Consider the following 15607-nt stretch of genomic DNA (forward strand, 5'->3'; position numbering starts at 1 on the left):
CCTGCTGGATGATTCTAGGCAAGTCACTTCCCCTCTCTGTGCCTCACTTTCCCCTTTTGTGAAATGGGGATAATGAGACTGACCAACTTTAAGATCTACAGATGAAAAGTGCTATATGAGAGTTAGGTATTGTTTGTGCATGTATGTGCACAGGCAGTTAGTGCTGATGATGGACTGAGAGCCTTGAAGTCCAGAGTCTCCTATCTATTAAAGAAGCAATACAAACTTTTCCCCATGCTGCCCTATCAGTCCTGATTTAGAGAGGCCACCTTCGGGGGGTAAAGAGGCCCATTCAATCCTTACCTCTTCACTGAGGCTGCCAGTGGTGGTTCTGTGTGGGAGGGGGAGAAGGGAGGGTGGTTTGGCTTATCGAAATCTGCTCACAAGGAACTGGAATCAGACCCACCAAGCGCAGTTCACAAAGCGACTGAGCAGCCTTCAGGCAGCAATGGCGCAAAATGGCCCTAGGACAAAATCCCAGATTTCAGCACTCCCCTCTGCACCCCTAAACTCTGCTGTGGACTTGGCATATTGTGCCATCTCTGGCAATTCTTTTCACTCACTACCAGTCCGGACTGGAAGCTGGTCACATGACCACTCTAGGACCTCTTGGGAATCTGACTCCCAAGCAAGGTGTTTTCTACACTGCCCTTAAACAGCACAAAGTGAGTGAGGTAATCTCTTTCATTGGACCAACACAGCTACAACAACACTGCATACACCATGGAAGAGATCGGATTTTGCCATCTGAAATGGAAACTCCACAACATGAAGAAAAAGGAAGCATTACTTAACAGCAATATCTACTTCTTATGCAGAAGTTGGTCCAATAAAAGAGATTACCTCAGCCACCCCTTTCTAATATTCTGAGACCAACACAGCTACCACACCACTTAAGCAGCATGTTAGTTACCAGCTATGAAATTATTGATCAGCTTTAAAATGTGCCTCTGTGGCCCCCTCTCCGGTTACCCGGGGTTTTGAGATTAATGCCTGACACCTGACCAGCTTAATATACTGAGTCTATTATCAGATTAGGGACAGAAGACATCTGCTCCATTGGCCATCTGGTAAGTCTGAAAGAGTCCTCAAATGGGAATCAGAAGGAGAGAGCAGAGGCCATCCTCTCAGCAGCCTGTACAGATGCATCTCTAAAACTTCTCAGCATTTCGGAAAGGAAAAACCGTAACCCCACTAGGTAAGTTCCCTTCATTTTCTCAGTCCATAGGATGTTTTGGTGCAGCATTCATTAATGTCATTGTGCTCCAGGCTCTGTCCTTGCTTCACTTAGAAGCCTCACTTTTCGTTGGTTTATCACTCAGCTGTCAATGGCTTTCAGGTCTGCACGAACCTGTAACAGTCTCAGATATGAAGCTTGACAGTATTTGTATACTACCTACAGGTGGTGAGAGCGAGGGTGAGAAGTATTGAATATTTTTAATGAAGTGCATTAGAGACAGTGCACTCTTACGAAGTGATGGAGTGGAAAAAAATGGCCAAGTACAGTGCTAGCACTACCTGCTGTAACCAGGAAGAATCGTGTGTGTGTGTGTGTGTGTGTGTGTGTGTGTGTGTGTGTGTGTGTGTGTGTGTGTGTGTGTGTGTGTGTGTGTGTGTGTGTGTGTGTGTGTGTGTGTGTGTGTGTGTGTGTGTGTGTGTGTGTGTGTGTGTGTGTGTGTGTGTTAAAATGAATTCGTTTGGCTTTATACGTAGATACATTTTGCACTCAGATCTTCAAACCTGCTTTGATTCTAAACATGAAACTGATTAATCCATCATGTGAGCTAGTTAATTTTGGTATTCTGAATGACACTTAAAAGAGATCACTCTTACTTAAGAAGTCTCTCTGAACTAGACCCAAACATCAGACCACTTCCAGCAACCCTTATTCTTGCCAGAAGTTCTACTGAATACTGCTTGGATAACAGTGATTATTTCACGCACATCACTTATTCTAGACTCCTCATTCTTTTCCAAACCCAAATTTATCCACTGATTCCATATCCCCTGGATACTTTCATAAAAGGAATTCTATTTTATGTGGAGGTGCTTAACTAATTGCATCTGCTATCTCCCAGTTTATAAATAATAAAGATCAGAAGTATAGTCTAAATACATATTTAAATACTTGGAACAAGTTCAGTTTCTCTGAATAGTTCAAAATTTCCTTACAGTGCTGTTTCTTTTTAATAATCATACAAGTTATTTAATTACTGCAAATTAAAGCAAAATTGCCAAAAAAATAAAATAAAATGCACACCCTGAAAGCATTACAGATATTTAAGTTTTGGTTTAAATTTACAAAGGACAGGAGGAAACATTCAGTGTAATACTTGATTTGTTTTCCTCATCCACATCAACTATGAAACTAATTTCAGACGAGGGCCAGAACCTCAGCTGACATAAAGCAGCACAGACCCATTGACTACAAGGGAGTCATGAAGCTTTATGTTAGTTGAAAATCCAGCCCCCAGAATTCTGAGAGATATTCAATAATTAAACACCACAGGCGAATTAAGGACAGAATTTCAGACCTAACAGTGGCCACTGTTGGTTTAAGTTAGAACTAGGAAGTTATTTTCATGCTGCCTTTTGTACAATCAGAGCCCAGATGATGGTTTGGGCTAGGACAGAGAGCCAGGATTCCTGGGTTTCATTCCCAGCATGGTTACTGACTTGTTTTGTGACCTTGAACAAGTGACTAGAGTTGTCTGATCTTCAGGTCACCAAGTCTGTAAAACAAGGATAATACTTACCTATTTCACAGGGACATTAAGTGGCTTAACTAATTAATGTTCATAAAGCGCTTTGGGACTCTTGGATGGAAGGTGCTAGAGAAGGGCAAAGTATTAGAATTTACCTGGAAATAGCAGCCCAATAATAAACCTACACAGAGGAATAGGGTTTGAGAAAAACTGCTCCCTTTTGGTGCAGTATGCTCAGAGTTCAGAAAGATGCAGTTAGGGATTAGAGCATTCTCTTAATTTAAGATAAATGGGCAGTTTTAGGCAATACCCAGGCTCGAGTTACTGAATCCTCTTAAAGTTACCTGTTAATAGAGGTTCAAGGGCAGCTTTTTGAAGGCATAAATGGCAGTAAGGAGCCTAACACCCCCTAAAAGGCAAAGGTAGGTAGATGCCTAACTGCCATTTGTGCCTGTGAAAAATCTCCCATATAATAAATATACTGAATTGTTTAGTTTGTTTGTTAATATCAGTCCCGATCCTCCACAAGTGTAAATCAGTATCTAAGCTCTTCTGGATAACAAAAATATCCAGCTATAGTAAAAAGAATAAATGAGCTTTGGAAGAGCTATTAATCCTCATGCTTTAGGGCATCAGCCTTGTCCTAACAACTGGGGGTCAGGAAGATGCCCTTTGGCAGCAGCTAATCCCATAACTGCCCACTGCAGGGTTTCTTACACTTTTCCCTAGCACTGGTCACAACTAGTGACAGGATACTGGATTAGATGGATGACTGGTCTGATCTAATGTGAAAATTCCTGTTACCTAAACTCGCACAGCACCATTGGGTCTAACAGAACTTAAACCAACTGAGGACTGGCCCATCAAGGTTTCACTGATTATATCTTCTGTTGGGAATGCTGGAGAAATTCAAGAATTTCCCATATCAGCTCTGAATGGGAAAGCAGATAGTAGCCGTGGTGTGTCTCCTGGCCCAATGACTCAATGGGCCCCAAGAGAAGATAGACTGTTGACCATACCTGCTATAGGGCTGCCTTAGGAGAAGCATTTCCCAAAGATTCATGTAAATCAGTAACAGGGCTTCCACTCTGGTTGCAGGACAACATGGCTCAAGATCTCACAGAAAAAGAACTTCTGAAGATGGAACTGGACCAGCTGAAAAAGGAAGTGAAGAATGAAAGACAAATGGCAAGTATTTCTATTAGGGTCTAAACACAATGGCATAAGTTAATTCTTGGGATAGCCATCTAGCCCAACGTTCCCACCAGGCAAAGTGTGCCCCAGATTAAGGGCCTGCAAACAACTCTCAAATACAAAACCAGTGAATAAGTTTTCACATTTCCACCTTAAAGATAAGCTTTAGCCTTGTGTTTTACCTGTCAGGATAGCAAGTTTCAGGCTTCTAGTGCCTAAGAAAAGGCTAGAGGAAATGAGAACTCATGACAGCACAAAGAGAAAATGACTTGGGCCCCGCTCTCAAAAGTACTTAGGTGCCTAACTCCCACTGGAATTAACATGGCCAGAGTTTTTAAAACAGAAGGGGGGGGTAGCAGTGTGGCCTCTCTGCATGGAATTCATTGGCTATTTCTGACCCAATGCTTATATTTTGTTCTATTCTATGCAGATTTTTATACCACACTCATCACCATAGTGTCTGAGCACCTTTCTCTAGTGCATTAAGCATGACTACATATCTGTCATGTGTTTGTTCTCTTATCCTGCCAGATGGAGAAGTGTGTGCAGGGGAATGTCTTGTTTTGCTAGGGTGCTTTGTTTTTTATTTGTTAAATAAAAATATATGTTGCTACATGTTTATTTTAGAGAAGACAAGGTCAAAGAAATGTGCCTGGCTCTTGGAGCAGAAAACGGGGAGGTCTGTGATAGTCCTTAGTGCCTGAGGGAGCTCATTACACAGTCTCAGACCAACCCTAGAGAAGGTTCTGTCTCCCGTACAGATGAGCGTTACCCTTATTGTTCAGAGTTCCATTGCACCAGAGGAGCGAGGTTGTTGTTTCCTCCTGATGTTGAGTACCCTCAACTCTAGTTGGCCTTTACTGGCTTGTTGAGGGTTCTCATCACCACGCCCTGGGGCTGTGGGAAATTCCTGCTGCTGATCCAGGAAAGTGGCCTGCTTCAGAAAAGTAATTCCCATCAACATACAAGATTCAAAGAAGGATTGGACATTTATATGGCTAATAAGGCTATTCAGAGTTGAAACAGTTATTGTTAAGAAATAGGTTTGGTAGGGATCTAATACCTCATGCTCCAAGTCCTCAGCCAATTTCTAACAATTAGAGTCTAGAAGGACTCCTCCACGGGGGTGGGGGGTAGGGAAGGAGGAAAGAGTACCATTTTTTCCTATTGTGAGGCTTCTTTCATCTTCTTCTGAATCATCTGGCACTGGCCCCCCGTCCTGTGTCTGACAGTGGATTAGATGGACAATAGCTCTGATCCAGTTTAACCATTCCTATATAATGAGATCTCATTCCCATAACCTAAGAACAGATTCTTCTTTCTCTCCAGATCTCCAAGACGGGCAAAGAGCTCAAGGATTATATAGAATCTATGGCAGCAGAGGATCCTCTTTTGAAAGGTGTTCCTGAGGATAAGAACCCTTTTAAGGAGAAGGGAGGCTGTATTATAAGTTGACCCCCGCCACTCAGAAAACTTCTGACCGAGTCCTCGTACAAAACCAGGACTGTAAGAATTTTGCTTACCCTGTAGCGCAATCTTTCCAAAACTCTTCTGAAATGTAGCGCGTCTATTGGGGAAGGGAGGGAAGGGGTAAGATATTGGAGACATAGCTAAATTTAGCAGCAAGAAGGCAGCGGGCTCTCTAGGCCCTCACAGCTGATTTTCATTTAGTTTCTCTCTCTCTCTCTCTCTCACACACACACACACACACACTAGTTGAACTTGCTGCACTTCTATCAATCAACACTTAAATCAGGCATTAAGAAAACCCTGAGACTATAAAGCTTGACATCAAATTTGACCCCACCTAGTTCTAAGCAAAAATCAATTCCATTGCCTTGTTGGGTGACCTTGAGCAAGTCAACCTCTGTAACAGAGTTTTCCCACCTGTAAAACAGGGATAATAATGCTTGCTCACCTTTTGCAAAGCACACGGAGATCTAAGTTTCAAAGATGTTAAGTATTATTATAACTATCACACCCAAAGATTTTAGGGGGCCTAATAAATTTACATATTTACTCTGTTCACATACCAGGCTGCCAGTTACTTGGATGTTGCTCATTTATTAATTATATTTGGGGGGCGATACCCCCCCAATCTTCCCCCACCAAGGCGCTCAGGTTATTATGCAAAAAGAAATATTTAGTACATATGTAATTTATCATTTAAAACACAAACAACCTCTTAAAATACAGATTCAGTCTGGTGAGGGGTATGAAGATAATAAGGAGCCAATAGTAATTATAGAGGGGGGAAAGGCACCATGGAGAAAGGTTTGCAGGGAGATCTTTTTAGAAGTGGGAGTGAGCTAGATCTCAACAGCTGTCATTGTGATGGCTTGGCCATCCGCCAGCCTGAAATGTGAAGCATTTTCACGGCACACAAGTGCCTACAGTGGCATAGAAGGAGCTAAGTTTGCAAACAGCTTATTCAGAGCCCTCTTCTCCCTGCTTCTAGCTATGTGTCTCCTTCCTCCATCTTCTCTGATGCTTGGCAGAGTCCTTTACAGTAGAAGAGGGCAGTGTGGAGGTAATAGCCAGAGTCCTCCGCTCACCTAGTGGGCATTTGAAGGCCTATGTATTAACAGACCTGAAGGTGTGTGCGTGGAGAGGAAGCAAGAGTGATGACAGGAAGGCTCAGAGCAATGGAAATGGGAAATAACCTAGAGGTGAAAGGTTCCATCTGCTCCAACCCAGCCCGGTGTGGCAGTGAGAGTTAGCTCCCTCACACTTAGCACTAACCTGTTGACAGGCTCAGCAGAGAGGCCAAGCATTAAATGACCTATGGTGTGTGACTGAGCCTCCCACTCCGATGACAGATTTGAGGTGTTGGCAGGGCTGGGACACTCACCTTGCCACTTTCCGTGCTGTTACTCCTCCAACAGATGAAGTGTATCCTTCTGCGATCACCAAGGCTGAAATTTTCCAAGAGCAGATGTGATTGTGGGTGTCTTGATTTTTTGGGGGAACCCCACCCAAAAAAAAAATCACTGCCCACTTGCGCAATAAAAATGTATACTGAAAGTAAGACAGCAAGGAATCCAAGCTTCCTGTCTGAGGCAGAGCTGTCTACACCATCACTTCTCCTTTGAGTCAGACATGTGGCCAAGACCACGACACAGACCCCTACTGCATCCTGTGATTTCTCTTACAATAGTATATTTGATGTTAAAGAATATGAAACACTTTACTTCAGAGGTACAAAAGATATGTTTTAAGTAAGCATATAGCAGTGTAAGACTTAGTAGTGTTACAGACAATAAAGGCTTTTTCAGTGAAGGAATTGTCCACTCTCTTCCCTCCCGCATAAAAAAATAAGTGACACATGGGAAGAGGTGGCAGGGTTACCTTTTGGTGCCTGTTATAGCAATTCTGCACGTCAAGTGTTTGTGCTTTGGAAATGCCAGAGTACCAGCTTCTGATACTTTAGTGGCAAAGTAGACGTCACATCAGGACTGGCTTAGTCAGCACCACGTATGAACAAATCGCTGCAGTTGGCCATTTGACTTGCATGACTTCCGGCTGCTAAGACACCACTCACACTAACTTGAAGCCCAATCCTGCAGAGTGCTGAGCTTCAGGGGAGTGGAGGGTGCTCAACACTTCTGAGGATCAGGCCCTAGATGCATCATAAAGGAGCCCAGCTCCCATAGAAGAGATGAGGGGGAATAACATGGAACTAATTTTTAAGCCAAATTGAGAGTTATGCATTTCCTCTGTAGCCAGCATCACCCTGTTCAGCATCTGATACACAGTTAGCAGAAGATGCTCTTAATTTGTTGTGGACTATAAATAAATCTGCTGAATATTTAAAACATTGACCATCTTTCGTTCTCTCTTTTTTTTTTTTTTGGTGGTGGTGGTGGGGATGATAGTAGTTTTGAGAAGCACCTGTTCCTGATTTTACAGCTCAGAACACAGAACATTCTGCTCAGTTAAAACGGACAGAGGGCAAAACCACCCAGACCCAGCAATCTTTTCTTGAGTGAAATTCCAATTGAAGTTCATGGGAATTTAACCCAGGTCAGGGTTAGCAGGGTTTGGCCCATTGTTGGCACTGAAAGGCAAAACATCAGATATCCTTTCAAAGGGTCTTTCCAATCAGCACACACAATAAGCTGTTTTCTAATCAAGACAAGCATCTTCAGGTTAAAAACAAGACCAGTTTCTCATTCCCTACCGCCCCCCCCAATCTTCCTCTCCCAACAGCCTCTACTGGATCGTATCACCCATCATGTCAATATCAGGCACCCTTCTCCTTATAAAAATTAAAACTTGCCCACTGACAGATAAGAGCTTTGCTTTTTGTCTCTATTTCCTGTCTGAGAGGAAGGCAGGGGAAGATAAATCAAATATACCCAGGTATTACTGTTCTCAACGAAGATTGACCTATTTAATCAAATTAAGCTCCTTGTAACCTGCGTCAGAGTGAAATAATCTGTCTTAAAGAGATTTGGGTTTCTGGGCTTTTCCTGTTTGATTGGCCTTTGGTCTTTACAGAGGATTTACCAGCAGCACAGAAAACAGGGGTTGTAACCAGTCTTTGAAATTTGTTTAAGCATGGCCTCCTGAACTCTGCCTGCAGCGTCCTTAGAATCTCCTGAAGCAACCAGGCAACTCCAATCTTGGAACTCTGAGATTCCAACTGCTTTGTACAGGAACCCAGTGTTAGTCAATGGTATACCTCCTGCTGCTCAAAAGTCTTCCACGGGACAGGTGGGGTTTCAAAGGTCCAGGACCATATATATAATACAGTTGTGGAAAGAGCCGGCAGCAGACTCAATAGGTGGTGAGAACTAACAATGCATTAATAATTATGAGGAAAAAACAAAAGCCACCCTTCCAGTCTCACACGGGAAGAGCTGCCCTCAGGGAATTACCACATAAGCAGCACGGTGATTCCACATTTACAGCCATGGCTGTAGTGATTCAGGCTGCTACACAGCTGTATTTGTTGTGGAAAATTTAGGTAAAATAACCTTTTTGTGCCAATATGAGGGTTCCAAAAAAAGATCAAGTGTCCTATAATGCCTGAGTAACCCATCCTAAAAGAATGTGGGCATTTGCTCCCCATCAATGCCTTGTCTTTATAAAATACTTGGAAATTAACATCCTAGTAAGAGCAAAGAATAAGTGCCTCTATCAGTTAATTTAGTGCTTTCCATTTTTTTGCCTACCATGTTCCCAAATCAGTTAATTCCCTAATCTCAGACCCATGTGGGAGCAAATCTTCACTCCTCAGACTCCATTTTGCCCCCATTTTCATAAGACTCATAGGATGAAGCAACTGACATTGCAATTCAGACACGCTCTCCAAAAACCACCTGCAAACAAGTGGAGAGAGGAAGGGTGAAGCCCTCTCAAAAGATGGGCATAGATAAAAGACACAGCGATTTCACTCCTTATTTCAGCAGCTGACAAACAGGAGTTATAACAGTCTGCCATCTGCTGGTAGTATCATCTGTCCAAGTGCCAGGAAATAGAGAACCAAGTCCCTAACCCTAGACCAGGAAGCCTTCACTGTAATTCCTCGGAGCAACCTGGGTCTGAAATACCAGGAGGGCTATTGAAATACTCCAACATTTGTATGCAGCGACAGGAGGGCAACTGGTGAATTGCTACATTCTCTTTATAACTAGCTTCCTTTCTCAGACACGACCGGCCATTAAAAATCATCCTGAAACCTACGTGACACATTTTAAAGTGTGCTGGCCTCTCTCGTCTTAAGCACACGAAACCGTGGAAATGCAACGGCCCGTGGGCACCCAGCAGACTTAAGACGGGGGAGAGCAAACTCTGAGCAAACTCCTCCTAAGAAATTACAGCGGGGCCTTCAAAGTCTGTGCAGACCATCTCCTGGTGGAGCTACTCCTGCCTGGACAGCAGCGAACCAGCTGATCTGACCCGGTTAAAAGAGGCAGCTGCTTAGTAGCAGCACGGTGCATCCATCACTCCAGCCCCAGTCAGTGGATGCGCTAAAAATCAGGCCTCGGGAGCGGGTGGGCGGGAGAGGGAGCCGCCCCGCCGGGGGGGGCTCAGGGCTGATCAGTGGAAGCGCGGTCCAGCTGCAGGGGCTATTGAGGCACGGCGCATGTCAGCAGCTTGCTCAGCGTCACCTAGCAGCCAAGCCACGGACCGACGCCGGGCTCTGTCAGGTAACGGTCCAGCGCTCGCTCGCCCGCGCGCGCTATGGCTTGGACCGCCTTCCGCGAGCGCAGCCGCAGCTCGCTGTATGGGGGGCGAGCAAAAGAGCGGGAAGCGCGAGACCCGAGCAGCGCCTGGCCTGAGGGAGGGCGATGCACAAGCCCCATTGTGACACGCGCCAGAAACGGTCAGAGCTGAGGGAGGGGGGGATGGGGAATCCAGTCCAACCCGGCCTGACAGGCCCCAGCAGGGATGCCACAGAGCCCGCAGCTCGGTACCCGCACAGAGCCGCGGGGAGAGGCGCTGAGGGGACAGGGGCGAGAAGACGAGGCCGCGGCCCGCCCAAAGCAGCGCCGCTTAGAGCCAGACCCGGCGGAGGCGGGGCGGCAACACTAAACAGGTAACGGACCCACCGCGGCTACCCGCCGCGACCAAACTGTCATCGTCGGCTAGCTGAGGCGAGGAAGGACGTCGCCGGCCAGCCAATAGCAGCACGGGGGAGGCGGGCGCATCTCTCTTTTCAACCAATCGCCGCGAGGAAGGGCGGGGCCAGGCCTTGCGGTTCCACTTCGGTTCCTTGGCCGGGGGCGCATGCGCACTAAGGAGCCAGCCGTCTCTACCCTTTGCTCCAGAGACACAAAATGGAGCCCCCGCCCTTGAAATTAGCCAGTGGAGGGGGAGTTCGGGACTCGCCCCGGCCTCCCGCCCCCGTCTAGGCTGCCCCTGAATTACTAAAGGCTCAGTGGCAAAAAGTCCCCTGAGGTCCCACCGAGATTTGAACTCGGATCGCTGGATTCAAAGTCCAGAGTGCTAACCATTACACCATGGGACCAACTGTCTGCTATAGGGCATGGCAACCGTCCTCAGCCACTACTCTGTGCTTTACAAGAAGACACCCATTCTCCATGTTTCTTTTCCCACAGCATCCTCCCCCCTGCTCCCCGCACTGCCGCGCACCAGGGAAAGCGGGCGGAGCGTGGATGCACCACGCACGCAGGCAGCCTCCAGAGGGCAATTTGCTCGTTGCAGAAAGCCCTGAGGGACTAAATGCTGCAGCAAGGGTTACTGGAGCAAGTCACATGGGTTTGCAGCCTGGCCAGCTGCTGAGTCACTCGGTTGGGAGGCGATGCTTCTGCACTCACGTTTGGCACAGCAGGAAACGGACCTTGGGGGAATCACGCTGCATTTGTACCCATCTGCAAGCAGGTAAAGCTGCAACCCTGGGGAGGGGCACCTGAGAGACCTCCCCAGCGTGTACCTCTCCTCCTGTTTTGGATACAGTTGAACCTTTACCAAGAGGAGGATTTTTATCCGTGGAAACACTTATTTACAAAGTTACAGCACTTGTCCCTGTTGCTTGCACGAACTCCGCTGCAAGCTGCAATGTCGCAGCCACGGCTAGAGAGCATTGAAGTATGAGTGGGTTTTGTTTTGTGTTATGTACAGCACAACAGCCGTGTGTTCTCCAGGGATGAAATTCTCCTCCCACATCCCAGGTCCGATCTGCTTTCAGAATATGCACCTATCATCATCGCTAGAGAGCAGACTAGCAGAGGGGAGCTGCAGCGTGCAGATGCAAGAAGAGGATTTTGCTTTCTGTGGAAGTGTTGGGGGGGGGGGGGGTAGGAATACGATGCTGTCCCTAAATGCTCCAATAACAACCATTGCAAGCAGAGTGGTTGGGACCACTCCAGAAGACTGCATGCCGTATGTTTATAATGGGAGAAAAAGGTGCCTTCTCGCTCTTATAAACCCTTCTCTCAGGGTCTCGTGTAGAGCTGTGATACTCTGCTCCCCGAACATCAGCAGACTGCAGCGGAGGACCTCTCAAACCCAGATGAGGCATTTCCTTCCGAGAAAGGATTTAAAAAGTCACAAAATTGAGACCAGTCTGAGGCAAGCTCCACTGCAGGGATCTGGGAGGAGGATTTTGCATTCTATTTCAATGGACTGTTAAGGCAGCATACTCTGGAGTGGTTAAAGCAGGGGATGGAGCATCAGGCAGACAGCAACTAAGGCCTGGTGGATTTTCTTCCTGCCCTTAAAGTGTAGGATAAACGGAACAGCAGATATCTACTTCTTGCACACTCAGCTGGTAATTCAATTACTCTAATCCTACTCTTTTCTATTCCTTCAGTTTTTCAAGATCTCCCACATACTGCCGCAGTTCATTGCTCTGCAGTTCATTGCTCATTTATGTCTTGTTCCAAGAGAGTCATTGTTTGCACTGGATACCACACTTTCCTCACTCCTTTCCAGGAAACTAATTGCACATTTTATGCTGATGGCAGAAACCTCACTTTTCTAACCCTAAACAACAGTAGTCTGTTGCTTAACGGTGCGCTTTGCCCGCAGACACATTGTTATCTTTCACAGGGCTTGCCAATGGAGAACTGATTAAACCTGGACTTATAGGGGATTCAGGAGTCTGTGAAAATAAGCACAGACTTTTGCTTTCATGTGACTCACAGGCTTCTCAAAGTGAAAATGTGGGAAAGCCCAAGAAGTTAAAGAGAGTCCTCTACTGGAAATATGGATTTCAGCCCTTTAATGGCCGTGATTAGAACTTCTTGAACTGTGCTTAATGAATGAGTCAGGAATTGCTAACATCGGCCAGTAATTTCCTTTTATTTTAAGTGCATGGGAACTTGCAGCATGAGAGCAGAAGTATCAGAGTTATCACTGAGGTTCTGGGTTTGTTACATGTGGCCCGTGGGGGCTTTCAAAGTGGCCCACTGCTCCCCTCCCGCTGGCTGCTGGCTGCAAAAGGGAGCGGCTGCCTAAGGACCCAGGCAGAGTTCATTGCCACAGTGCTAAAAGACTGGCGCAGGCACCTTGCTGCAGTCAAGGGAACAGGAGATCAGAGCTCCCTTTCTCCTGGATGATGAAGGGAGCCGCTGCCTAGGGACCCAGGTGGAGCACTGGGGGCTACAGGTTGCATGCCCTTTCCCTGCTGCAGCCAGTGGGGTGGGAGAGCCTCCTGGCTGAACTCCTTCCATCTGGCTGCAGGGGGCGAGTGGGAGTGGTGTGCTGATGGAGAATAGTGGCTCTGGAGCCAAAAAAAGATTAGGAACCACTGTTATAAACGATAAACATTCCATTTAGCTGGCTGACTTAACAGCATGAAGCAGCCAGTAGGATACAAGCTGCTTGTTAGGGAGTCTCTGTATACTTTGTTTTTTAAAAAATAAAGGCTTTGTGGGGCTAAGTCTAGAAGACTTTTCATGATGCAGTACTTTCAGTCAAATAGCCAGAGGTTGAGCATCGACTCTGGATTTCCATGATAGTCCACGGATGTGCACCAGCTGCTGGATTATGCCAAAGGTAAATCACTTGTCTGATCTAATGCTTCTAATGTATTATCTTTAGAAATCCCCAAGAAGGGAAGGTTCAGCATTGAGGGGGTAGAACTTGAGCTCAGTTATACTGGGATAAAATACATTTTTAAAAAGGCAGAGCCCTCTTCCCCCCTGAAACTAGAGGTATTTTTCTGAAATCGCATAATTATTTGCACCTGCAATAATTTCTTTGGTATCAAGATGCAGCTAAGACTCATAGGGCATGTCTATACTCTACGGCAATAGAAAGCATGCAACACTGAGTCTCAGAGCCCAGGTCAGCTGACTCAGGCTAGGGTGACTAGATGGCAAGTGTGAAAAATCTGGAAAGGCCATGTGGGGTAATAGGCACCTATGTAAGACAACGCCCTGAATATGGGGACTGTCACTATAAAATCAGGACATCTGGTCACCCTAACTATGGCTCGCAGGGCTCGGGCTACAGGGCTAAAAATGTCTGTGTAGACATTCAGAGTTGAGCTGGAGCCCAGTCCCTGAGACCCACGCCTCCCTTGCGGGGTTTCAGAGTGCCAGGCTGCAGCCTGATTCTGAACATCTACACTGCAGTTTTACAGCCCCACATAGCCTGAATCAGCTGATGCGGATCTTTTAAATGCAATGTAGATATACCCCTTGTTTACTTTTGGGTGTTTTATTAGATCCGTGTTCCGAAGGGAGGATTATTTGTCCCTGTAGGTACTGTATGTCTCTAGTCATTTCTAACAGTGACTTTTAAATTACAAAAATTTACCCTTGAGATCCCTTGTGACCCCAAGATTAGAAACTGATTAGGCTGATAAAGTGTTTGCATGGGACTTTGAAGATATAAAGAGCGAAGTAAATACCAAGCATTCGCCATCTTTCCTTAGAGCTTGAGTTACTGAGGCCAGGTTTACATTCAAAAGTTGTCAATCCAGCTACTTCACTGAAAATCAACTCCCGAGTGACGTAGTTAGGGCAACCCAATCCCCAGTGTAGAAAGCACTAGGTCAAGGGAAGAATTCTTCCATCAATCTATCTACCGCCTCTTGAGGAGATGGATTAGTTATAGCAATGAGAGAACCCCTCCTGTTGCTGTAATCTGTGGCTGCACTGACGCTGCAGAAAAGTGACTTTCCTTATTTCCCTTTCCTGCGCCTTCCCTACACAATTACATCGTTGCTGTGGTGATAGAAAATCATTTCAAACAACAGAGCAAATGTCAGCAAACAAGCTGTGGCAGATTGAAGATACATGGTGAAACTGTAGTCTTCGTTTTGCTTCGTGAACATTTTGATTGTAACCTTCACTTTTGCATGGGAATCCCCATGATGGTTTGAGACACCCCTGGGGTGAGGGGGAAAATACTTGTCTGGTCCTGATAAGGACAATCTACTCTGAAGACTATGTGCTCATGCCAGAGTGGGGTACACCTAGCAGAAGGCCATCATTTTTGATTGGTCTCTCCAGGTATGTCTACACTGTAAAGAAAAATCCTCGGCACTGAGTTTCAGAACCTGGGTCAATTGACTTGCAGGGCTAAAAATAGCAGTGGAACCGTTCCCATTTGGGCTAGAGCCTGGTCTCTGAAACCTGGGGTGGGGGGAGGATCTCAGAGCCTGGGCTCCAGGCCAAGCAGGAACACTGCTATTTTTAGCCTGTCAGCCTAAGCCCTATGAACTTGAGTCAGTTGACCTGAATACTGTGACTCGTTGCCATGGGTTTTTCTTTGCAGTATATGCATTGTTACAGCCTGTATCCCTGTGTCCTCCCTTTTTACAAAACGGTAATGAATTTTGTACAAAGTATGCCTTGTGGGGTATCATTTGAAAACTTGTAATTTGCTGATCATTATTGTCCTGTTAAAATATGAGTGGCAACACTGTGTAAAGTGATAAGATTCTATTGTATAACATCTCTGAGACATGCTCCAAGTTTAGAAAACCAGGCAGATAAGTTTCAAAGAAAATTGATGCCTCAGCCAGGTGTCAAGAAAATCAAACGGACTACCACCTGGTTAAGTGGCCATTCTTTGGCAGGAAAAAGGGTGTGTTAGCCCAATCCTGTTTTCATGAAATACATGAGAGAGAGCCACAACTACTCCCCCCCCCCCCCCACACACACACACACTTCCTACCAAGAGGCACTTCAGCCTGACACATTGTAACTTTAATCAAAAGCTAAAACCTCAACTGACTCTTACTGTTCTACCCTTTGAAATGTTCTTTTTAAAATATCCGTTTACTG

At 45.8% G+C, this 15607-nt stretch overlaps 1 protein-coding gene and 1 non-coding gene across 2 annotated transcripts; one reads left to right on the top strand and one right to left on the bottom strand.

Moving 5' to 3' along the window:
* Nucleotides 1-1103: 1103 nt before the first annotated feature.
* On the top strand, nucleotides 1104-5354 carry GNGT2 (G protein subunit gamma transducin 2). Its single transcript, XM_067540894.1, has 3 exons — nucleotides 1104-1198; nucleotides 3804-3893; nucleotides 5229-5354. The coding sequence occupies exons 2-3, from the start codon at nucleotides 3810-3812 to the stop codon at nucleotides 5352-5354; spliced, it is 210 nt and encodes a 69-aa protein (XP_067396995.1). The 5' UTR covers nucleotides 1104-1198; nucleotides 3804-3809.
* Nucleotides 5355-10803: 5449 nt separating this feature from the next.
* Nucleotides 10804-10875, bottom strand: TRNAQ-UUG (transfer RNA glutamine (anticodon UUG)). Its single transcript has one exon. It is a non-coding gene; the product is annotated as a tRNA-Gln (tRNA).
* Nucleotides 10876-15607: the final 4732 nt, after the last annotated feature.

Source organism: Emydura macquarii, unplaced genomic scaffold (assembly GCF_026122565.2).
Source record: "Emydura macquarii macquarii isolate MOO-44397 ecotype Brisbane River unplaced genomic scaffold, CSIRO-AGI_Emac_v2 contig_629, whole genome shotgun sequence".
In the NCBI taxonomy this organism is placed as follows: domain Eukaryota; kingdom Metazoa; phylum Chordata; order Testudines; family Chelidae; genus Emydura; species Emydura macquarii.